General features: G+C 40.1%; 1 protein-coding gene across 1 annotated transcript in view; it reads left to right on the top strand.

Annotated features, from left to right (window-relative positions):
- Window positions 1-20,584: 20,584 nt before the first annotated feature.
- CAMK4 (calcium/calmodulin dependent protein kinase IV) overlaps window positions 20,585-23,951 on the top strand; it is a 154,884-nt gene continuing 151,517 nt past the window's right edge. Inside the window, exon 1 of the mRNA XM_052701033.1 lies at window positions 20,585-20,837. Coding sequence (XP_052556993.1) covers window positions 20,722-20,837 — 116 coding nt within the window. The 5' untranslated portion in view covers window positions 20,585-20,721. The remainder of the gene's footprint in view (window positions 20,838-23,951) is intronic.

Here is a 23,951-nt window from a genome sequence, read left to right as displayed (position 1 = left end):
ACTATTCTATTGTGATTGGGAAGGTGCTGTTCTTCTATCACGTCATTTGCTTCTGTGTTGAAAGTAGTTTTCAAGCAGAACCATAGCAATAACAGTCCAGATACATATCCTCTCAGCAGTTTTATCAACTCGATATGCTGAAGGAGAAAATGCTGAGGTCCAGGTTATTACAGATGTTATCAGTAATTTTGAGATAGTCTAATTTATCAATATCAACTCTACTTAAGCCTCTGGGCTAAGAGACCCATGGATGAAGTTCTAGAGTTAAGAGAACCTGGGTTGGTTGGTTGATCCATAGATTTACCATGGGTCACAATCTCCTGGATACTCCAACTCAGCCAAACGAAAAAAAAATAATCATTTGTAATATCTTCTGATTTCACATGATGAAGTGACATAGTCCTTCAGATGAAAACAGCTCAGATAAGATTAATCTACCCTCATTTAAATTAGTCTATCAAGACCTTTGGGCTGGTATTTTCAAATGAAATGTCATTTTAAGCTGAATGCTGATAGTAGAGATGGAAACAAACACAGTCTGTGCTGTTAGAATATTCTGAGTTCCATCAGAAAGAAAGTGGTTGCAATAGCCTCTCTAAAGTACAGGTTTATGCACTAGTCCATATTTATTGTTCATCTGCCTTAAATGCTGTTTGAAATACTCGGTACATTCCTAAAAGAAGTGCTGTGATCTACCCAACTATTAAGCTGTGTTAGCTCTGTGAATTTAATAACTGACAGCCCTAAATGAACTGTCAATTGAGATGACAGATTCCTCTGCTTTAGAGAGATACACAGAGTGAATCTTTAGCTGCTGACAAGAAAAAGGCCTATATGATGCGTATGTCTGCTATAAAAATGGGAAAGAACACTTTTTTATATTAATTTTCTACTCTCTTTCTGTAATAAAATACTATGTTATTTGGAAAGGGGCAGGGGGAAAGTGCTATAAGAAAGATTTTTGTTAAGCTTGTGAGGAAAAGACTGCCAAATAAGTCCTTGAACTTTAGTTAATCAAGATTGAGAATTGCATTCAGAAGAGCCAATTAATTATTTTATGTGCACTGGAGTAATTAAATGAAATAACCAATTACCTAAAAAGAAAAGGTAAACAACACAATTTTAAGTGATGCTCCAGCCTCTACTCTTCTGTTGAAATGAGTCAAGATGGCCATAAGATTTTTTGTCTTCCAAAATTATTCACTCAACTATCAGAAATAAGCAAGAATAGCAAAAGATGAATTAAAACAGATTTTAAATCTAAGAAAATGTAAAACTTGATGCCTAATATAATTGTCTAATATTCCTTCTTTTCTCTTCTAGTTGGTTTTTGCTCTTCCCCAAAAGACATTGTCAAGATCTTCTTAGCTTTGCTGCCATCCTCCCCAAACCAGAAAAGCAGAGGTTTCCTGGTCTTAATCATTAATTAATACTAATAAATTTAAATAACTGAAGTACTAATATTAATTAATTACTTCCAATTTTCTTTTATTTTTTGGTGATTTTTTTCTTATGTTATTCATACTACTGCTTCCATATACCATCCACAGCAATTTTAAGACCTTAATATAACATGTGGGCATGTCTGTTGAATTCAGTATTTTTTAATTATGTTTGGTATTTCTGAACAAGGTTCTCTCTTTACATTGCTAGTTACACTTTTCTGCTCTTACTGACAGGGAGGATGTCTGTCTAAAATGGCAGGATTGTTCCTCAGATTGTACAAAAATAAAGGAAAAATCCTGTTTGTTCCAATAATCTTCTTAATTTCCACTGCAGCATTCAAACTGTAACAATTATACTTTGTTATTTACAGTCTGCTTCTGTTCCTGTTAGAGACCAACATGGAAGGCAGTTGCTTTTTTTTCCACTGTTACTTTGTTAGCAACCAAGTTACAAAGAGCTAATTCCCGGTCTAAGCAGCTCATGCTCATTTCATAAAGTTGGTACTATTTTCCTATTGCTTAAAGGGAGATCTTTTCATCCTAAGCTTTAGACCAGTTTGTTTGGATATATTTAGTTTGACAGTGATCCATGAATGTAGGTAAGTTTTATGAGAAGGGTGTTAGAGTTAGAAAAATAGATGGTGTGTCATGGCTCCACTGAAAAGCATCTGTATATTGTTGTGTAGGAGTGCTGTACAACTGCATTGGGTTCCCACTTAAAGCTGCCGTATCTAAGCAGTTTGGTGCTGCATTTTGCTTTCCTCATCATGCAGTCTTGATCCATTGATCCTTGCTAAATCCATTAATAAGTCACCAGAAATGACTAGAAATGCCACAGAGGAATTCCAGCTCTAGATTCCTTGTCCTACCTGTGAGTTTACTTCTATCTTACAAAGGTCAGCAGTGGAGGAGAAGGTATAAAGATCAAGTTTTATACATTCATGTTAAGTTGGAACTGAGCAAACCCCAGCTTTTAGTTCCTATGTTGAGATCTATGGTTTTGAGATCTGTCTATCTGTTTTCATAGAGATCAATGCTCAGGCATTTTGCCTATGAGTTCTAATAATTCTGCCTATCTTCTCCATCTCTGGCAAAAAACCTTCACTGCACACCTGTATTGACTCCAAATGACACTTCTAGGTTTACATGGAAAATAAAGTAATATATCATCGCTATGCAAAGCAAGTTACTCACCCTGCCAAGAACTTACAGCCTCACTGTACTTTAGCCAATTTGTTTCTAGCAAGAATAAAAGAATGTTAAATGATCAAATCTGGTTCCCAGTGAGAATGATTTATGTAACAGAGTTCATATTCATAGGTGGGTAGAATCCCTAGAATCCCTTTTTCCATTTCCCCTAGGAGGACCACTGTCTGGATAGTCAAGGTGACAGCAAAGAAAATGTCCTCTTTCCTCAACCATTACACTCCTTTTTTTTTCTTTTTTTTTCTTTTTTTTTCCTTTTTCTATTTTTTTTTAATGTGATGAAATTAAACAATGAGGGCAATATGAGGGCAATGTACTAATTGTGAAATGTAGGGATGCATTAACTTCTTTTCCTGCACTGTAGGACTTCATGGTAATAATACATTAAATTGACCTAGTGACTTGTATTCTGCTTCAGATAATACAAGTCCTGAAGTTCATATAATGAAGGGTTGTAAATATGCTTGCAGAAGTAATGAAAGTCCAAAGAAAGACAAAGGGTTTTCCTTCTATGTCTGACTCAGTATACTTGATTTTCAGGATATTCATTAAATGTGGAGCTATTGGTGCAACACCTTATTAAAGCGGCCTACCATTTTCTCTAAGTTTCTGGGTTAGTGTTACATCCCATCTGTGGTGGAAAGGTGTGACGAGCAGATTTGCAAATCTGCCCAGTTAGATTAAGAGAAAACCTGCATGAAAAAAAAAAAAAAAAATGATAACTTCAACTGGAAATTTCTACAAAACAGTTATTTTATCCTATAGGCATCAGCCTTCCGTATCTACCTAAGATGTGTGGTTTTATGGGAAATCCAAGTAAGCCTTGTGTTACTTAACAACTTTCAGAGAAAGAGAAGAAAAAAAGAAAGAGAAATAAAAGGGAGCAGACACATGACCAGTAGGGAATCCAGCACTGGATCTGCCAAGGGGGGGGGTGCTCCCATGTAGTGAAGGGAAGCAGCAGCAGCAGCAAAATAGGGAGGATTCAGGCCTATTTATAGCATCAAAGCAAAAAGAGTGCCTGTATTACTAAGTGACCCAATGTTTAACACCTGAACAGGGAGAAGAATTCAGAGAAAATGTGTAGTTAATTGTCTTCTCTCTTTTGCATAGACATTTAAATGCTTTTTTATTTTAATGGTATCTCTTACCTCACTTGAGAACACAGTAACTTCACTAAAAATATATAAAAAGCAAATTGAATGTTAATGTTCAAGTTCTGTGAAGTAAATGCTGGTTATTGATAAATTAAATATGACATTTATTATCCTAGATTCTGTACTGACCCAGAGTTAATGGAAATTACAGAGTATGGCATGTATTTGTTCCTATTAAGAGTGCTTCTTCTCAGTAGCACTTCAGACTGCTCTCGTCTGATCTTTTTGCTTGTTCTGGTGTTTAAGCTGCCTAATTGCTCTGCAGTGTGCTAGGCAGGGTCACAGAAAGGAGCAGAGCTGAAAGATGAAAACTTGCAGTTAACCGAGGTTGTGGAAAACCAGCATTTCTAGTCATGCACATGCCAAACTAGAAATGAAAGTTTGAAGTTCTGCTCTCAGGTCTCTCACAGTCTTATGTGATTATAAATAAATCAGTGATATGTTCATTAGTTCATTCATCAGTGAGCAATGCTCAGTGTGTTACTGATACCAGGAATTCAAGGGAATTTTTAAATAAATGAGCAAAACAAAGTGACAGTCTAGAAGGGAACATCCTGCTCAATATTCAAGAAATCCTTTGGCACCATGTGGATGTGGTCTGCTCTGTGCCAGAGTATCATATTCTGCTTCTGCATATCTTGTTAGAACAGTTGAATTTAGCTTTCATAAAATCTTTCCAATAGCTGGTCTCCCATACCCGTCAGAATGACTGAGTAATTTGGTTGCTTTCCAAGGCTCCTTTCCCAATAACCTAGATCATTTCAGACTGAGTGTGTTGTGGAGAAAAACATTTGCCAGGAATTTCTGTTACAGGAACTGGTAGAAATATCACTGGACCTGACTCAAATCAGAGAAGCATATGGTTTGCTATAATTTTATATTGGCAGCTTTTGATTATAAGTGTCAAATTTTGGCGTAGCAAGATTCCTGAAGAATTTTAAAGTTCAGCTTTTTTCATTCTGGGCAGTGAAATTTTCTCTTGGTATGATAGTCACAGAGGGTGGTTGCAGTACAACCATCCTGAGTGTGTAGGCAGAACTTGAAGGAATATTGAAATTTTGCACAGATGTAACAAGGGAATGGGAGAATTGCTGTGTTAATGATGAAAGAATGAGGGTTGTGGGAAAGGGCTACGAAGGGTCTCAGAGGCACAAACAATCTTCTGTTTGATGACTTGAACTAGAGGAGTTACATTAAAAAAACACTAGTCCGGAACACAGGTTACTCTATCAGCATCATTCTGTGTATGGCAAAACTGCATTCATTGAAGCTCAGAAACAGAACTTGAACTAACCGAGCTATGGGTGTCTTTGGCTCGTGAATATGTAGGATAAAGAATATTCAAAAATACTGTCTGGGAAGAGACTGCAAGACTTAGACAACAGCCTCTTTCATGGCCAGGGATACCAGAGTCATAGATGAGATCCAGATAGCAGGTAGGTGCAATTAGGTCTGGGCTGAAAACACTTTAGTCAGTAGAGATCATATTTTAAAAGTTATACAGAGATCCTAAGCCAGCTGCCAAAGTGACTTCCTCAAGCTCCATTCATTCCTCTTGGCAGACAAGTTCTCCAGCAGCCCTACCTTCTCTGAAGTCCCTCTGCCTTACAGCTTGCTGTAGCCATTTCCCCTTTATATCTAGAACTTCAGATCATTATGACAAGTTCTTGTACATTTGCCCACAGCACTGATTCATTGTGTTGGTTCCCCACCTTAGTACAGTCAGTCCAGGAGAGCCTCAGGGACCAAAGTGAATCACTTCGTGGAGGTGTGGCCAGTCTGTTCAGGACCGAGTTCTTAGTTCTAAAAAGAGTCCAGATGTTCTGGCACAGTTGTAAGTATGCTTAAAGACTGATTATTTTAATGGCCCTCAACAGCTATGTTAAGGGTTTGGATTATCCTGAAAAAGCTAATGACTTCACTGTTGCTGAGCTACTGTCTGCATAGGAAAAGGAAAGTCTGATGTAGCATAGCGGAATGGGAGTTGGGCACCATGTGTGATACTGAATACAAAAAACTACTCACTCATGAAGCTGGCGCTAAAAAGTGACATATTTGTAATAATAGCAGAAGGAAATCTTGTACCTGAAAAAGAAAATACGGTCTTAACAGCTTAAATCCTCTTTGGACACCAAACTCAAGACCTATCAGTCAATAGGAAGATTCTGTTCATTTTCACTGAAGGTGACAAAGGAAGGAGAGCCACTGGGTACTTGTTCCTAGTGAACGCTCTTGAGATATATAAAAGACTTAAGATCGGTAAAGCTACTGATGAATTCTTTTCTATTTTTCTTTTTCTCCATTCTTGCTTTCAAAATTACACCATTTTAATTTTTTCTTCCCTGAACATAATTTTTAATCAGAAAGATTTTTTTCTTTACTTTGGTATATTAATGTTGAATTCTGATTCAGAAAGGTGGCAGCTTCTGAGGATGTCAGGAAAAGACAAAACATCACAAGAGTCAGTCAAGCTGGTAATGACATGTTTGTGTAACCAGCCAGAATGGGGTGAGATTTTTTAATAATGCTCTCTATGTTGTCTATGCTGTTAGCTGGCTCTTGTTATATTTACTTAGATAAAATGTGTCTAGCATTTTTTTTTAATTTAGAGGAGAGCTGCATACATTTAAAACATTAGAGTCTTCTAACAAAGTGAATATAACCAACTGCAAGGCAGCAGAGCTTCATAGCCATATTAACTTATAATGTTTTATTCCTTCTCCTTTTTCAAGCCAGAAAATGTTTTCAGCAATACTGCCACTTGAAGTTCTTAAATAATTGTCGGTAATTTTGCCTGCTCCATTATTTTAACCCCTGCTGGGAATAAACCTTCATGCATGTAACAAAGGGAAGTGTGCTGCTTCTGTTATAGCAATGATGCAGTGCATAGGGCAAGTGTTGAAGTTCTTCCTAGAGCTGAGTGGGTCCGAGACACAAATATGTACATACATGGAACACTGCTGAATTTTAATGCTAACCTTCATGTTGATACGTTGGTCAGGAAGATCCAGAAATGGGAAAAAAGAAAATACAGGTAGCACCTCACTGATGGTACTCTCCTTATACTGCCAGCAGTCAACAGATATGTTGGACCTGAAATTTAATGGTATCGCCTGAAGATAATTTTGTAACTAACTAATACTCTATAGTATTCTGTCTTCATCTGTTAGTTTGCATTCAGATTATAAAATTTTTGATGTATGCAAGTGGTAAAAGAGAAACGGGGGAAGGGAGATGGGAACCTTAGTGTCAGCTTCTGGAGATTGCCCAAAGAGAGGCCTAGAAAGAGAGCAGCAGGATTATAGCTCTGTTCTGCAGCAATTGCTGTTTTGGTCCTGGATGAAGACCCTGGTGAATCAATCTCCCTGGCCCTGCCCTTCAAAGCTGACAGCCCAGCTCCAGATGTTCTCCACAGAGGAGGCCATCCTTTCCACCATCTGCACTTCCACTGCCTGGGAGGACTCCCTTCCCAGCTGGCATCTTTTATTCTCTCTTCTCTGAGATGTAGGGGTGCCTATGCCCAGGCAGGCACGATGGTTGGCCTCTCCAGTATGATGTGCACTGCAGCAGAGACGGTTAGGCCACATCTGCCTGTCTGAGATGTTTATCCTCTTTCTGATGTGGGAGGAGCAAGGATGAGGACTAGAAGTGTTTTCCATCATTTGCAGTGATCTGTTCCTCCTGCCTCTTCAAGTTATTTTCAATTTGCCACCACTGAGGCCATAGTTTTCTAAACTAAAATGCAGCCAGAATGACCCACACAGTACACCACATTACAGCTCTATCTTCCTGAAAGAAAAAAAAAAGAAAAACAATCATTTTGTATCAATGCATGTATTAAATTTGGCACCATTGCCCAGGACTTCTCTTTTCCAATAATGACAAAAGTGACTCAGCTTCTGAAGCAGTTTTCTATTTGCCAGAGAGTTTTTCTTTTCCCTGAAAAAATCAAACCTGCCTGAACTTCAGGCATGTGAACTATGCATGATTGCTCATAGATTTATTCTGATTTATTAAACTGCTGAAAAGTAATTAAATCTTGTCATGGAGAACATCCATCTAGAACATTTCTAACAAGTTGGAGAGCCCATCCCTGGTGTCCTCACTCAAATTTATACGTGCTCCTCCCACCACTGTGCTATTTAGAGGTTGACAGTTCTTCCATTTTAAAATCAACTTTTTAAGAATTAAGTACATAGACATGATTTGTGTTGAACATTTTAGCAAGTACAGATGACTTAGGTAGAGGGACTTGGCTTCTGTTTGTTTGTTTGTTTGAAGTATATGCATAATTAATCCTTTGCCAACTTTTCTATCTAACAAAATGTGGTGAAGACTGCTGGCTATGGTAACACCTTCTGTAGCTGGTTACAGAAGTTTGCAGTTTGTGCAGTTTCTGTTCTCAAGAATGTGTATTTTTTAGGTTTTTGATGAGTGAGAATAAATAACCCAGTAGCAAGAAGCAAACTCTCTTCTTTTAAGATCAGAACTTCACTATCAGCTGCACTGAGGGTTGGCACTTTGGTTTGTTTTCCCTAATCCAGAGATTTACCAACCAGTCTGTAATTTTGTTCAGCAGGACGTATGCACATGCGTAAGTTCCACTAAAACCAGTGGCATGAGTTGAAGCCCATTTTTCTTCTTCCTAAACAAAGATACTAGATCTCAGAAACAGATCATTTCCAAGGATGAGTATGCAGTGGATGTAAACCACAACTTAAACAAAGGAACCTGTTCTACTGTTGGTGTTGCACATGCTTATTAGGGGTATATAGTCAGAAGAAAGTAAAGCGTCTGACTCCATGTTCCTGCATTAAGAACTTTAAAGAAGCATTTCTGGGGAGACTGGATCATGTCATCACCTGAATTTACTGGAAAGGATGTGGTAGTGCAAAGCACGCTCAGAATCCTACATATTGGGTCATGATCCAAATTCAGCTGAAATAAATTGAAGTAATTTCAGAAGATTAGTGCAGCCTTTTGCTCTCCCTAATTAAACGGAAACCAGATAACCTTGTTTGCAAGAGCTGGTCACATCACATTTATTTAAGAAATGATGCAATGTTCGTGTGAATATCATCTACATATGTAATTTTAGTGCAAGTCCATGGCAACAATTTCCACTGATACGAGTAGCACCAGGCATTCAAGATCATATCTACACATCCATCTCTGTAATTTGTCACATCAAATACAAAAAATTCTTTATCTTCATTTTGTTCTCGACTGCTAGTCTGGCTATCACAACTTGATTCCGTCCTCCCCACCCCCTACTCCCCCTTTTTTTTTTCTCCTGAATTTCTTTAAGTAGAATATATATGTAAACGTATATTGTTGTTGTTGAAGGAGAGATTCTTGGAGAGCTAGAGAAAGGTAAATGTTATTTACTCTGAAAATCTATGAATAGTTGAGCATGATGCTATAACCCATGTTCAAAAAAATATGGATTGCTGACTGGAATTCTAGAAGAAGAAACTTGTCTTAAACCAAGAATTTACCTCGGTCATTTTTATTTTTATATTATTCAAATGAGAACAATGTTTGGACTGAAAATGTTGGGTTTTGTCAAGGCCTAACAATGACATATTTCTTCAGCATTTGCAGAAATGTTCTGTTTAATAATGTAGAAAGAAGCCCAGATTTAAATTTGGAGAACATAGAGAAAAACATTACATATAGTATTAAATGGATTGATATAAACTGAGGAATACTTTGATTTTCAGTATCTTTTTTGCCTGGCTTTCTCTTTCTATTAATAGAGTAGTTAATATGGCCTCCAATTAAACGTAATCTTAGTTTTCTAGATCTCTTACTTCTGTCATTAAAATGCAGACCAGATACATACAGAAACAATTCTTATGACAATGCTGCAAGTAGAATACATAGAGGATATAGGCAGAAGGCATGGTGAGTAGTTATACTAGCAGTTATACTCTCTTCTTTATTGTACCTGAACATAATAATTAAGATTTGGCCATGTCCAAGAACTTTTGTCTTGTGCAATAAGCAACACAATAAGCAGTAAAGTGCCAGCTTACAATTGTATATCTGTTGGAAAAAAATACATATATCTGAGTTGAACTATTTATGGTGATGCTTTTTTCACTTCACTCAATTTTACTCATCACTAGACATTAACCTATCTGCATTGTGCTTAAAGTCTAAAGAAAAATATTTACGTGACATCAGTTACCTTCATGTCTCTTTTTATTAATTCTATGTACTCAAATATGTTGCAGTCACTGATACAGGCTATTTTGGTCTCTCGTCTCGTGATCTGCTGAACATCCCACTGACATCCCAGTAGGGGAGAACTACCCAAGAACATGGCAGCAAGCACTGCCCAAAAGCATGTCATGTTCCTCCATGTTAAACTGCATTACTATGATAAATATAAAGTGCTGTAGCCAAGATAAGAGTACCAAATAGATAGCTATCCATTTTTATGTCTTTTAATATACTCCCTTTTTTTTTACTTCTGTCTTTTATCTACTTTTCTGACAACAGAGTTTGTTTTCTGTGCTGCTGTTTGTCTGTCACTGAGGCTGAGAATTTTTTAACATCTTCTTAAACAGCCTTCGTACAAATCAAACACACTCCTTGAACTAAACTCAGTGAATCATGTTATATAAAAAAATGATGGAAACAATAAAATATTTTATGTAAATACTTTTTAAGCTAAACATTTTGCTTCTAAAATTACTTCTGTTGTTACAAAAATTATGTTGAAAAAGATAAACTGAGTCAAATTAAGTATTTGAATACTTGAAATAAGCAATTTGCATTTTACTGTAAAATCCCAAAATAGCAATTTCAGGTTTCCTTGTGAATTTCCGTGCGGGATTCAGACAACTAACCAAGAAGACTCAGACAAAAGAGAAAGCACACACACTGCTTTCATTCTAGTCAAGGCTAAAGAGCCTCTCTTTGTTATTTTATTTCATTTCTTATTGAAAGCAATTTCACAAATGCAGTCAGAAAAGCATAATGAACTCTATAATTCTTCAACTCAGTTTAGATAACTCATACTTCCTTCCTCCTATGAGTGAAGATGCTTATCTGCATAACTGCTGATGTTTCATATAAAAGAATTCTACAGCTCCTAAGGAAACATGGAAGTAGCAGGTAAAATCAAAGCAGACTTCTGTTGTTAGAGTGCTCGTGTAGTGGAAACTTTGCATAAGTCAAGGCAAGATTAGCTGGTTACCAGTTAGATAGATAGATCATTATCTGTGCAGTTCTCATCTGGTATTGAGAAAACACATCAGTTTCACAACTACTGACTCTGAAAGAAAACTTTTGACAATCTGTTCAGGATGCGCAGAGTTCATTGGCATTGAACAGTTGGAAACAACAACAGCACCAATTTCTGATCTATTACTAAAACATACAAATAATTTTTTCATACTAATAAGATTAAAAAATACATCTGCTATTGAAAGCCACATCTTAGAGAGAAACACTGAGAAATGTGCACCAAGATCAGCAGGAGAGTGACTAGTATTTGAGTTTGCTTGTTTTCAGACAGTGCTTTATTATTTTAATAAGTATGTATGATAGGCACACAAATATGCTGTGCCTTTCTGCACATCAGTTCTGTGGAAGCAAGAACTGTTTTGTAAGCACAAAGGCTTTGCATACAGCAACAGTAAGTGTGTGCAGATCAACATTTAAATTATGCAAGATTTTTTACCAACTCTTTGAAAGTGTAGATAATAACAGGACAAGGGAAAATGGTTTTAAGTTGAAGAAGGGAAGATTTAATTTAGGTCGGACATCAGGGAGAAGTTATTTACAGAGAGAGTCGTGAGGTGCTGGAACAGGCTGCCCAGAGAGGCTGTGGATGCCCCGTCCCTGGAGGTGTTCAAGGCCAGGTTGGATGGGGCCCCGGGCAGCCTGGTCTAGCATTAAATGTGGAGGTTGGCAGCCCTGCCTGCATCAGGGGGTTTGGAGCTTCAGGATCCTTGAGGTCTATATGATTTACACGTGCATATTTCCATTTATTCTTACAAATGCTGAAAAATCATTTTCGGTCTAAGGTTAAACTCAACTTTACTTCAAAGACTTGCACAACTCAGCTTTATTTATTTGTTTATCTTTGAACATCAATGAATATCTAAGAGAAAATATTAATTTGAACAATATGCCAGTCTGTGAATGCAGCATTTTGATTTAGTGAAGAGTTCTTCTTCACTGAATTCAATATTTGGTATCTTACTGATTGTATTTGTATTTAGATTGAAATGAATAAATAAATAAAAAGCAAAAACAAAATAAGAAGCAATACTTGGAGGTATGCCCCTAATTTTATTGCTAAAATTTTTAATGGAAGCAAAAGGAATTTGTAGTTCCTTATAAAGTGATTTGTCTGACTTAGATGTTATCAAAGCTCTTAGAAACATTACATAAATCAAGGGTCTAAGCAATGATAAAGGCATGTAGAGAAGCAAACATAGTGAGTAAGAAAAGACAAGAAAAGCTGCTAATGTGAGCAGTGAAATTCTTCTGCTTCTTGCTTTTGACGTACAGTGGTTACCCTGGGGCATGAAGGTAGTTTCTGAAATACAATCCTTATACATGATATCCACCAAAGTCTGATTTAAATTCTGCCAGGTTTCTTTATAATTCTTCATTTAACCCCTATTTTATTTTTTCAGAAAAAAAAAAAAGTGTTGTTGATGGGGCAAGTATAATAATAATAGTATATTTGTTCAATCCATTAATGTTCTATTATTAACTAATGCTACTGTAACTAAACAAATGAGAAAGATTTAGGTATATGAAATAAGCTTCAGCTGATTTTCACAAAATGGAAAAAAAATCTTAATCACAGGGGAGGTTCAGATTAGATATTAGGAAGAAATTCTTTACTATGAGGGTGATGATATGAACAGGTTGCCCAGAGAGGCTGTGGATGCCCCCCTACTGAAGGCGTTCAAGGCCAAGCTGTATGGGGACCTTAGCAGCCTGATCCAGTGGAAGGATTCATTCCTAACCATGGGAAAGGGATCCCCTCCAACCCAAACTGTTCCATGAATCTTTGACTAGTGCCAATGGATACAAGGGGTCAAGGGACCTGTGAAGAAGGAAAGATTGACATTCAATCTAACAAGGAGTAAATGGAGGAATTCTCTAGTAGGTGCAGGCAGAAATACTCCATTGCAAGTATTTTGTCTCCTTTAGATTTTCTGCATTAAGTTTTTTTTCATCACTGCTATTTCATTCTTCTTTGTGAAAGCCATGAATACAAGTATTAGGTGTGTCACTTGAAATAATTATCTCCACAAATATCAAAGGTACAATTTAATCCTTGATCCTAATATACAGCTAATTAGCTAGCCCCTATTTTTTAAATTGGATTGTGTTTTATTTTCTGTTTTTTTGTGTGTGTGTTTATTTTTAATATGTTTTGGTTTTCTCAAGAATTTGATCTTTCCTAGGAACCTTATATGCTAGCACATAACGAATCTGTTATCATCAATATCTGACAGGGCACTCAAAGAAATTAGATTGCAACTAAGCAAGGCCATATCTGAACGCTTAATCAGAAAGGTGTACGAAACAACAGCAGTCATTTCCTTGCTCATAAAAGCTGCAGGTTTCTAAAATATGCAGAACTTTCATCTACCTAATCAGAAACCATTGAAACATATGATGATAGCTACTCTTCTTGTGATGTGCCGTGTCCTGAGTAAAGCTAATACAGTATTCTCACAGTTTTCACCGATACTGATGTGATGAGTGACCCAAGCACAAGTACACTGCAATTAGAGCCCTCTCAATCTTGTATGATTGAGTGAATGAAATGAGGGAAACGAAGATCTGCCCTACACTGCACAGCAACAGTCAGAACTAATGGTCATAACTGACTTTTTTTTTCTTCTACGGCACCAGGCAGTTTTATTTATTTCCTTTGAGAAGAAAGGCTGTTGTTAAATGCTACAACTAGAAAAGCAAAAATGATTAGCTGGAACTACTTGCGCAGCTACATGAAAAATCAACAGGAATCATCCTTGAATTCTAGCTCAGTGTCTATAGCCATGGCCATTAACTTCCCTGCTAGTGGACCAGCTATTGAACACACTGGATTGGGTTCTGAGATCTGGCTGTGATGAGTCTTGGGTTCCCTTTACATACATAGTAAGTAAACTTGCACTGCTGAATCTGGAGTTAGCCAGTCAAACTGAACAAATAGCTTTTAGACTCACTCTCTTTGCTTGGCAGTGTAACACCTTGCTGAACTTATGCTGACTTTATTCACAGGTCAGCAGAGGAGACGGCAATAAGTGTTGAGCATTTTAAAATGAGGTCTGCAGCAGCTGTTTACCTTTGTACTTCTCCATACTATTTGCTTTGAAGGTAGCCAAAACATAAATCGTAGGAATTGAAAAGAAAAAAAAAAATTCTTAAAGAATGTTTTCCTAGTTTCTCAGTTCACTGTATACCTACCTAAGGTACTTATGCTCTCATGCCTAAATCTACTTCTAGCCTTTCTCCAAAATTAGTGGTTTACAACTGAACTAAGGTGGGACTTCATCCCTATCTTGCTTAAGTGAGTTTGCCTCACAGAAATGACTGTTTCTGTCTGCCAACTTTATTTTTTTCTTCCAGTTTTTATGTAATTTCTTGTATCTAGATTTATTTTTCCAAATACCAAAATAGTGATGAAGTTTATTTTTCCATCTGTAAAGAAACAATATTAAACACTGTCAACACTGTTTTTTTAAATTTTAAGACTGTTCAGTGGTGATCAAAAACCTTTGTGTCTCTTTCAATAATATTTTCTGTATCACCTTAAGTCCTGATAGAAATTTTGTATTCTTACACATGCATATTAAAACTCGTGTCACAATTTTTTTTTCTTATTTTTCCTTTTTCTTTTTTCTTTTTCTTCCTTTGTTGTCATCAGTTTCATTTGGTTTGGTATGGCAGTTTTTTTGTTTGTTTGTTTGTTTTCCATCATATTGATCTGGTGTGTTTAAGCTGCAAAATTGCATACTGGGGGGGAAATAAATAACAAAAGACCACAGTATTTTGCATAAGAAAAAAAAAAGCAAGCATCCATTTTGTCCTAGAGAAATTCTTGAGCTGCTTATGATGGCAGGGAACCTTCAGCTGGAGCTCATCCAAGCAGAGAAGCAGAAGCAGCTCCCTGGGTTCTACTCAGGAAGAGCAGTGTGTAACTTCTATGGTCCTACCAGTGATTTTGATTTCACAGAATCACAGAATCACAGAATCACAGAATCACCTGGGTTGGAAGGGACCTCAAGGATCATGTAGTTCCAACCCCCCTGCCTAGCAGGGCCACCAAACGTACACATTCAGATCAGGTTGCCCAGGACCCCGTCCAACCTGGCCTTGAACACGTCCAAGGACGGGGCATCCACAACCTCCCTGGGCAGCCCGTTCCAGGGCCTAACCACTCTCCTTGTAAAGAACTTCCCCCTAACATCCAAACTAAATCTTCCCTCCCTCAACTTGGATCCATTTCCCCTAGTCCTGCTGTTGTCAGCCCTTCTGAAGAGTTTACTCCCCTCCTGGGTGTAGGTTCCCTTCAGGTATTGATAGGCTGCAATGAGGTCACCCCGCAGCCTTCTCTTCTCCAGGCTGAACAAGCCCAACTCCCTCAGCCTGTCCTCATAGGGGAGGTGCTCCAGCCCCCTGATCATCTTAGTCGCCCTCCTCTGGACCCTTTCCAAGATCTCTATGTCTTTCTTGTACTGAGGGCTCCACAATTTGTGAAGCCTGCCATCAATAGATTGGTTTATTTGCTTTTAATGACTTGCGAAATCATGTGGGTCAGCATTATTTTCTTTAGCGAGTAAAACAGTATGTTTTGAACTGGAAAATGAGCTTCAAGAACCCTTCTACACTCTAGAAATCAAAGGATTGATTGAATCATTTAAAAAAGGGACACAAAAGATGAGAGCCATGACTATCTTGCAAAGCTAGCAGTTCCATTTATCCTCCTACAATGATTATAAAATGATCCTACTGATAACTGGGGCACAAAGAGTGTGGTTCAGGAATGGCTAAATCACACTGCTTTCTAATTGTCCTTCCTCAGGCAGTCGCCCTTTTATCTTTGTTTACGCATTTCCTTTCACCAGATACTGGTAAAAGAGTGGTCTAGACTTCAAAACATCTGAGCTTGTTGCTACCCTCCTTCTTTCCACTCTATTGCCACTCTGTGAAGGATCTCATGACAGCTTGTTCTCCTTCTTATGGCATAAGAACACATCATCCCAACCATTACTCTTCTGATGGCCTACCACTGCACCCTGTGCTCATTCTTACCAGATTTAATCTACTCACATAAACAGCTGATAAAAGAATCTGTCTTTATCCAGCAGTTCTAAAAATCAATAAGTAGGCTCAGATTTACATGTAAGACAGCTTTAAATATGATGACATATGAGACTATGAGAAACTTGTCCAATAGAAGTCGTAAGGCCTATTTTCCAACAGAGACAATACAGAGGGTTTTGGCATTCCTAGCTGATGGGCATATACTACAGAGGCTTGGATCCAGAGGTTTTTTTTAAAAGACCTACTCTGCATTATATGCATGGCATATAATACCACAAGCATTAGAATCAAGAAAATGAATGTAAAAGTTGATTACAATACTGGATCATCTGCATCAGGAAGAAAGACCTACTGTCTGCAAACTGTTTGGAGAGAAGGTATGTTAAGGCACATATGAGACAAAGAAGGTGATTTGAGACAGCCAGCATGGCTTCACCAAGGGCAGATTGTGCCTGACCAATCTGGTGGCCTTCGATGATGGAATGATGGCTTCAGTGGATGGGGGAAGGATGGTGGATGTCATCTACCGGGACTTCTGCAAGGCCTTTGACATGGTCCTTCACCACATCCTGCTCTCTAAATTGGAGCGATGTGGATTTGAAGGATGGACTGTTGGAGGGATTAAGAATTGGCTGGCTGGATGCAGCCAAAGGGTTGTGATCAGTGGTTCTGTGTCAGGGTGGAGGTCAGTCACAAGCGGTGTCCCTCAGTGGACCGGTGTTCTTCAACATCTTCATCAGTGACACAGTCGATGGCATCGAGTGCACCCTCAGCAAGTTTGCAGATGACACCAAGCTGAGTGGTGCAGTCGATACACTGGAAGGAAGGGAAGCCATCCAGAGGGACCTGGACAGGCTGGAGAAGTGGAGAAAACATAATGAGGTTCAACAAGGCCAAGTGCAATGTGCTGCACTTGGTCAGGGCAATCCCAGGTATTTACACAGACTGGGAGAAGATCTCCTTGAGAGCAGCCCTGCAGAGAAGTACTTGGGGTCCTGGTGGACAAGAAGCTGGACATGAGCCAGCAGTGTGTGCTTGCAGCCCAGAAGGCCAACTGTGTTCTGGGCTGCATTAAAAAAGGGGTGGCCAGCAGGGAGAGGGAGGTGATTGTCCCCCTCTAATCTGCTCTTGTGAGGCCCCTTCTGCAGCACTGCGTCCAGGCCTGGGGCCCCCAGTACAGGAAGGACGTTGAGCTCTTGGAACAGGTCCAGAGGAGGCACTGAGATGATCAGAGGGCTGGAGCACCTCTCCTGTGAGGAAAGGTTGAGGGAACTGAGCTTGTTTAGCTTGGAGAAGAGAAGGCTCCAAGGAGACCTCATTGCTGCTTTACAGTACTTGAAGGGAGTGTATAAACAGGAGGGAGAACGGCTGTTTACGAGGGTGGATAGTGACAGGACAAGGGGGAATGGTTTTAAACTGAGGCAGGGGAGTTTTAGGTTGGATATGAGGAGGAAGTTTTTTGTCCCAGAGGGTGGTGACACACTGGAACAGGTTGCCCAAGGAGGCTGTGGATGCCCCATCCCTGGAGGCATTCAAGGCCAGGCTGGATGTGGCTCTGGGCAGCCTGGTCTGCTGGTTGGCGACCCTGCACATAGCAGGGGGTTGGAATGAAATGATCTTTGCAGTCCTTTGCAACCCAAGCCATTTTTATGATTCTAAGATTCTAAGATTCTATGATTCTATGACAAATATTCTTCAGTGAGCACAATCTCTGACAGAGTAATTATTACATATAACTATGTTTTCTATTTTGCATACGGACACTTTGTACCTTCAATAAGCAACACTTTCTGTATATGCCTATGGGACAAATCCTTTTTATTTTAATATCCTGAATATATATGCTGGTTGAAGGCAGTTTGTTGAAGAATACCAGCCTAAGATGGCAAGGCTAACATACTGCTCTTTCAATACACGTACATAACTTACGAACAAGCTGTTCAAAACTCTGGACAGAATTTGCTTGTTCTTATGTTTTCTTCCCAAGATCTAGCTGCTAGAATTGTATGAAAGATTAGAAACAAAGTTTAAAAAGTTCTTGTCCTGTGTTTATTTTTGAAGGAAATTCTGTGAACTGTGAACTGCTTATATCCAGTGTAGTAATGACTGTACAAAAGGGTAATATTATTTCACAAGGCAGAATCACAGCCAGAGGAGGGCAAAAAGATTACCGATCTCATATCCACCAACACACCAGATAAACATTCTGCTTTAAGATTAATTTGTAAGTGGTAGAATAGGGGTAGGAGGTTTGACAGTTTCTGTCTTTATTTTTGTGTTTATAAAAACTGCTTCCTTTGCAAAAATTGCACGCCTCCTGGACCTGCATTTTTCCTCTGAATTTGTAACCTAGGTTAGTTGTCAGGAAAACTATAGTATTTGTGTCTCCAAAATAAAATTTCACACACAGCATGCCATAAATACATAAATGAGTTTTCCTTAGCAGTTTAATCTTTTGTCTAGCAATGACAATGCAAATCAGCGCACTGTGAACAAATCTCTGACACAACCAGAGCACCTCATGTTTGAAATGCTGCCTTGGTTCTCTGGAGGCTGAAAGGGGCTTTCATGTGCTGGTCACACACAGTATGCAACCTGAAGACTTTAAGTGCATATGATTGTATTTACATATTGCTATATTATCTTTTTTTTTTTTTTTTTTCCTTCTTAAGCTTCTTTTTCTTCATTTCCAGGAAGGTTCAGGTGCATATTAGGAAACATTTCTTCTCAGACAGAGTGGTGATGCATTAGTTTGGGCTACCCAGGGAGATGGAGGAAATCCCTGAAGGTATTTAAGTAACATGCAGATGTGGTACTGAGGTACATAGTTTTGGACATGGTGGGGACGGGTTGATGATTGGACTTGGTGATCTTAGAGGTCTTTTCCAACCATAATGATTCTGTTATTCTACGGAGTTTCTGGAGAACAGTCAGTCTTAAAGTACTTGGTTGTCAATATGGTGTGACCCAGCTCACTTTGAGACAGGATTTTAAGGGAAGTCAATGCCTTTCACATGGTTTGGGTTGGAAGGGACCTTTACAAATGATCTAATTCTACCTAGGTGGCCCAGTACATAAAAAGATCTGCTGCTATGCCATTAACAAAGAAAGTCCCATAAGAAGCATATCTAGAACACCTGAGATATGAATCTGATAAAAAAAAATCCACTAAAACTGTTCAAAAAAATCCTCAACACATATGTACCCTATGGGTTACGGAATATGTTAGATATGTGACTGAACAAAAATACAGTACAGAACACAGCTGCCTTATAGTGCGCTGACTGGCCATTCTGTGAGCGTATGGGGTTTCCACAAGCAGTGACCGTTCCTTTTCTCAGGAGATGTGTCAGAAAATGCCATAAGAAGAAAGAAGGAAATATCACCTAGCAACCAAAGCTCTATGAAGAAAAGTTCCATGCTGGCCAGGAGAGGGAGGGTCAGCAGAGAGCTAGGTGCAGGCACGATCAACAGTGAAATGCTGTGTACCCACTGCCAGCCCCAGCCTGGTCAGGCTCTGCATACTGTGGGTCTGAGGGGATTTTGGATTTCAAAGCAGGGCTCAGGATTACTTTTTTTTTTCACTCTTCCCAAGATTAGTTTGGAAATGATGCAATCTCAAATCACGATGGGGATCTGTATTTTAATTTTAAAACAGCAATAAGTTAACTTGATGGGAAAGGGCATTACCTCTCTTTTGTCTTGTATTTCTATTTTTTATCCTTCCATTTGAAAAGGCCAGACTAACATGTTTTTCTACTATCTGACTGAACAAAGAAGAGCTTTTCTTCTTTATTATCTTTATTTATATACGTGTAGCCCTTTGATGAATTAAGAAATTAAAATTGGAGATCATTTGCCCCCGAGTCAGGGAAGGAAGAAGAGGAATAGCAGGAGTCAGGCTTGTTTGTAGGGGGAAAACAAGCCAGGTTGAGAAACACGGCTATACACCCAGCACTGAAAAGGACGCTATGCTCTACGTAGGGAATTCAGCGTTCAGAAGCAGGCGTGTGACGGGAGGACAGGACACGATGTCGGAGCTGCGGCGCGGCCTGCACATGGCCCGTGCGCACGGGGGCGGCGGTGAGTGCGTGGCACGGCAAGGCCGTGGAGCGGCTGGTGCGGTGCATGCGAGGAACGCACGGCTGCTGCTGCTGGATCTCACCAGCATACCAGCAGAAGCTGCCTTCGCACCGACTCCTTGCTGGGATCGCTATACCCAGCGATATAATATGTTACATCTGCACGTATCGCATGAGCTGCAGATTTCATAACCTGCTCGGAGTGCCATTGCAGCACGGCAATTTCATCTCCTTACCCGCCTTCCAGCTCTGCACCGCGAAGCCGCATTGCTCGCCTCCCGCCGGGCCGCGTCCCAGCGCCAACACCCACCGCCCAGCCCCGGCCCCACGCCCACCACCGGCAGCAGCCGAGCTCCCGCCCTCGGCCCCGCGCCCCGCCCCGGGCCCGCCCCCCGAGCTGGGGGTGCCGTTGGGAAGCCGCTGCAGCCGCTGCTGTAGCAGCCCCGTCACTTCCAGCCTACCGCCGGTGCGGAGCAGAGCGGGGGACTGCCCGGTGTCCGTCACTTTCCGCTGAAAGTCACCATGCCCTCCACCTCTGCCTCGGGCTCGGCCGGCCGCCCCGCGCCCGACTACTGGATCGACGGTTCTAATAAGGACACCCTGACACACTACTTCGATCTGGAGTCCGAGCTGGGACGGTGAGGGGGGAGGCCCGGAGGGCGGCGGGTCCGGGGAGGGACCCCGCATCGCTGGGTCGCGAGCGGCGAAACTTTGGCGTGCGCGGAGCCGCGGGGAGGAGTGGCTGCGGGCGAAGGAACGGCGCCGCGGGTCGAGCTCCGAGAACGGGGGTGGGCGCTGGGAGGTGGCAGCCTGGCAGCCCCGGGTGCCCGGGGGTGAGCCGCGGTGCGCGTTCTTGTTAGTCAGGTGCCGTGTAGCGGCGGGCTACAGTGCCCTGTTGCGTCCCCTCCGTGGGAGGGAAGGCGCCCCGAGGTGCTGCCTGTCCCTCCCTCGCTCTGTGCAGACCTGCAGTCCCTGTCCCACCCCTCAGAGCCCCTCAACCTGGGTGTCAGCTCACAGCCCACGAAGTGGCCGTGAGCAGGCCACCGTCAGCCGCGGACTGCAGTGAATCCTGCCCTGGTGCTCCTGCGTGGCGGCTTAAGGGTCCCAAGCCCTCAGTTTGAGGGCTTCCTTCTTTCTTTATTTCTTTCTTTCTCTCTCTCTCTCTCTCTCTCTCTCTCTCTCTTTTATTTTATTTTATTTTATTTTATTTTATTTTATTTTATTTTATTTTATTTTATTTTATTTTCATTTTCTTTTAGATCGAAGCCCCATGTAAGGTTCAGGTTTCCCCACCTCAAAATACGATTGTTGGTTTATGTTGAATTCACAGATAGAAAATAACACTTTAAAAAAAAAAAATAGTGGAAAAGGAAAGCATTAAAGCATTAGAAAGAATCTTGCACCGGATGACTTAAGTCAGCAAATCAGTGAATAATAGCAATCATGAATTCTAACAACAATCATTATTAAAATTGCAGATGACAATGGGAAATTTGCAGGTGATACTGTGATTCCTTGGCACATTTCTTTTCTGAGAGGACAATGAAAAGTATTGCTATGAACACACCTGTATTTGCCTAATGTAGCTAAAAGGGGCAGGAGAAGCTGTAGGAACACAATGAAACATTTTTCTTGGCTTGCTGGCTAAATCTCAAGCATTTGCTGCTACCTTTTTGCCACTATTGTGACTTGGATTTAAACAGGATTTTATACCCTTTCACAAGTTTGTACTATATCACACATCTGTGCAGGAAAGTGAAAATGGAGGAGGAAGTAGTCAAGTCGGTTTTGTTTCCAGAATTGACACAGTAGTGTGCATTGCTGAGCAACAACAGTTGATAGCAACTCTATCACCTGAATAAGTGCTGCTCTGTGTGGTTTGCCTGGAGTCCTTTCAGCATACCTGCTAGAGATTGTGAGCTTAGGTTTTGGAGAATCCATAGTGGTGATATGACATGTGTTCGTCTTCTATCCTGAGAAGAGGATTAAAAATGTTGACTTCGAGGAAGTCAAGTCCTTATACGCTGCAATATAGTGGGGTTTTCTACCTTGCAAGGTATTGTCGAAGGAGACCAAAGCACTGCACGCTCCTCTCAAAAGGCAGAAAGATATTTATTGATATAACTAAGGTGGTAATTTGAGCAATGATAACAGCAACTTAACAAGATTCAAAATGGCTAAATAGCCTTTATTATTTCCTACATAGAGGGTAGGGGGGTGCATAATGAATCTAAGATCAAATCTTAGCAAAGCTAGTATAACTTAAAAACAGTAAATTGTTTGCCAAGGATCTGTTAGCAAGGCGTAACCATGTTCTGAATGAATCTCTGCACCTTGAGGAGCATCCCTGCTCAAGGGGAGATTCTGGTGTGCAGCCCGCTGCTTGCAAGAACACTTTTCAGGGGATTCTTTGCCTGCTTGCTATTTATAGAGTAAGATGACTGACTTGTAGTTATGCAACTTAGAATTGGTTCTCTTGAGCTAGGTTTCTGTTACTAGGTGTCTGAGTGCCAGTGGTGAAACTTTGATTGTTATTAGTCCCAAGGATAAGGCCCTTTGCACCTCATTGTATGCACTAGGCCTTGGACATAATGACCAGGCAAAGTGGGGGGCGAAGAGAGCACCATCATACAAGGTGACACAGTAGATGCTGAAACCGTAACAGGAGGTTTGAGTGAGAAACATCCACACGCAACTAGGTGAGATATGTGAACCACTAAATCTGCTGTACTGTTGGATAGAGGCAGGCAATGAGATCTGAAGTAAAAGCAGAATGCAAATGGGAAAATATAACCATCTGAAACAATGATCATGGGGTACTGGTGGGGCAGAGAATTCCAAGGAGAAATTGCACCTATGGTTTAGCAGCAAGATCTTGGTCCTCAGGTCCCAGGGTGAACTTAAAAACCCGTGCTAGCCGTGAGGTTGTGGATAACCCCTCCCTGGAAGCATTCAAGGCCAGGCTGGATGGGGCTTTGAGCACCCTGGTCCAGAGGAAGGTGTCCCTGCCTGTAGCAGGAGGTTGGAAATTGATGATATTAAAGGTCTCTTCCAATCCAAAGCATTCTATGATTCTATGATTCATGTATGGTGAATGAAGGAGTGATGGAAAGAGATTGGGAATCTCAGCTGTAGATTCATAGGGTTCTGTAGCTCATCACAGACTCATAAGTAAAGGAGATAAAGAGTAATATTTGCTGATCATAAGTTATGAAGAGTTTTTAAAGACAACACTGCCTGTGGAGAATCACAGGAAGACATTACTGGACTGATAGGATGTTTAAATGACAAATAAAATTTAGTTTAAATGAGTAAAAGCAGATGGAGATGGGAGAGAAACCATTAAGTTGGATGTAGAACAGTGTCTAGTTAGGCGTTGGATCTCGTATCCGCTGGATATTGTGGGTGCTGTAAATTTATAAGAGGCAGCATGGCAAGTTTACTTTAGAGAAACCCATTGAAACTAATTAAATATAAAATTGCTAATTATTGAACTACAAGTTCTTTGGTGTTAAAACTATATTCTTTGACAACATTAATGTGAGTTTGCTCTATTCATGTTCGTCTTGAGGCATCTATGTTTGGTGACTGTTAGAGACAGTATTCTGAGGGAGGCTATTATTCTGAACCAGGACACCTATTTTTACATCCTACTTAATGCTTGGCTACTTTATTATTAATAATTTTGGGTTCTAAGCTTGTACATTCCATAAAGACTAAAATATTTTGTTAGCCATTTATAACTCATGCAG

The sequence above is a fragment of the Tympanuchus pallidicinctus genome, unplaced genomic scaffold (genome assembly GCF_026119805.1).
Source record: "Tympanuchus pallidicinctus isolate F22 unplaced genomic scaffold, pur_lepc_1.0 scaffold4, whole genome shotgun sequence".
Taxonomy (NCBI): Eukaryota; Metazoa; Chordata; class Aves; order Galliformes; family Phasianidae; genus Tympanuchus; species Tympanuchus pallidicinctus.
The sequence above is the reverse complement of the archived record's forward strand: the minus strand, read 5'-3'. Positions and strand labels throughout refer to the sequence as shown.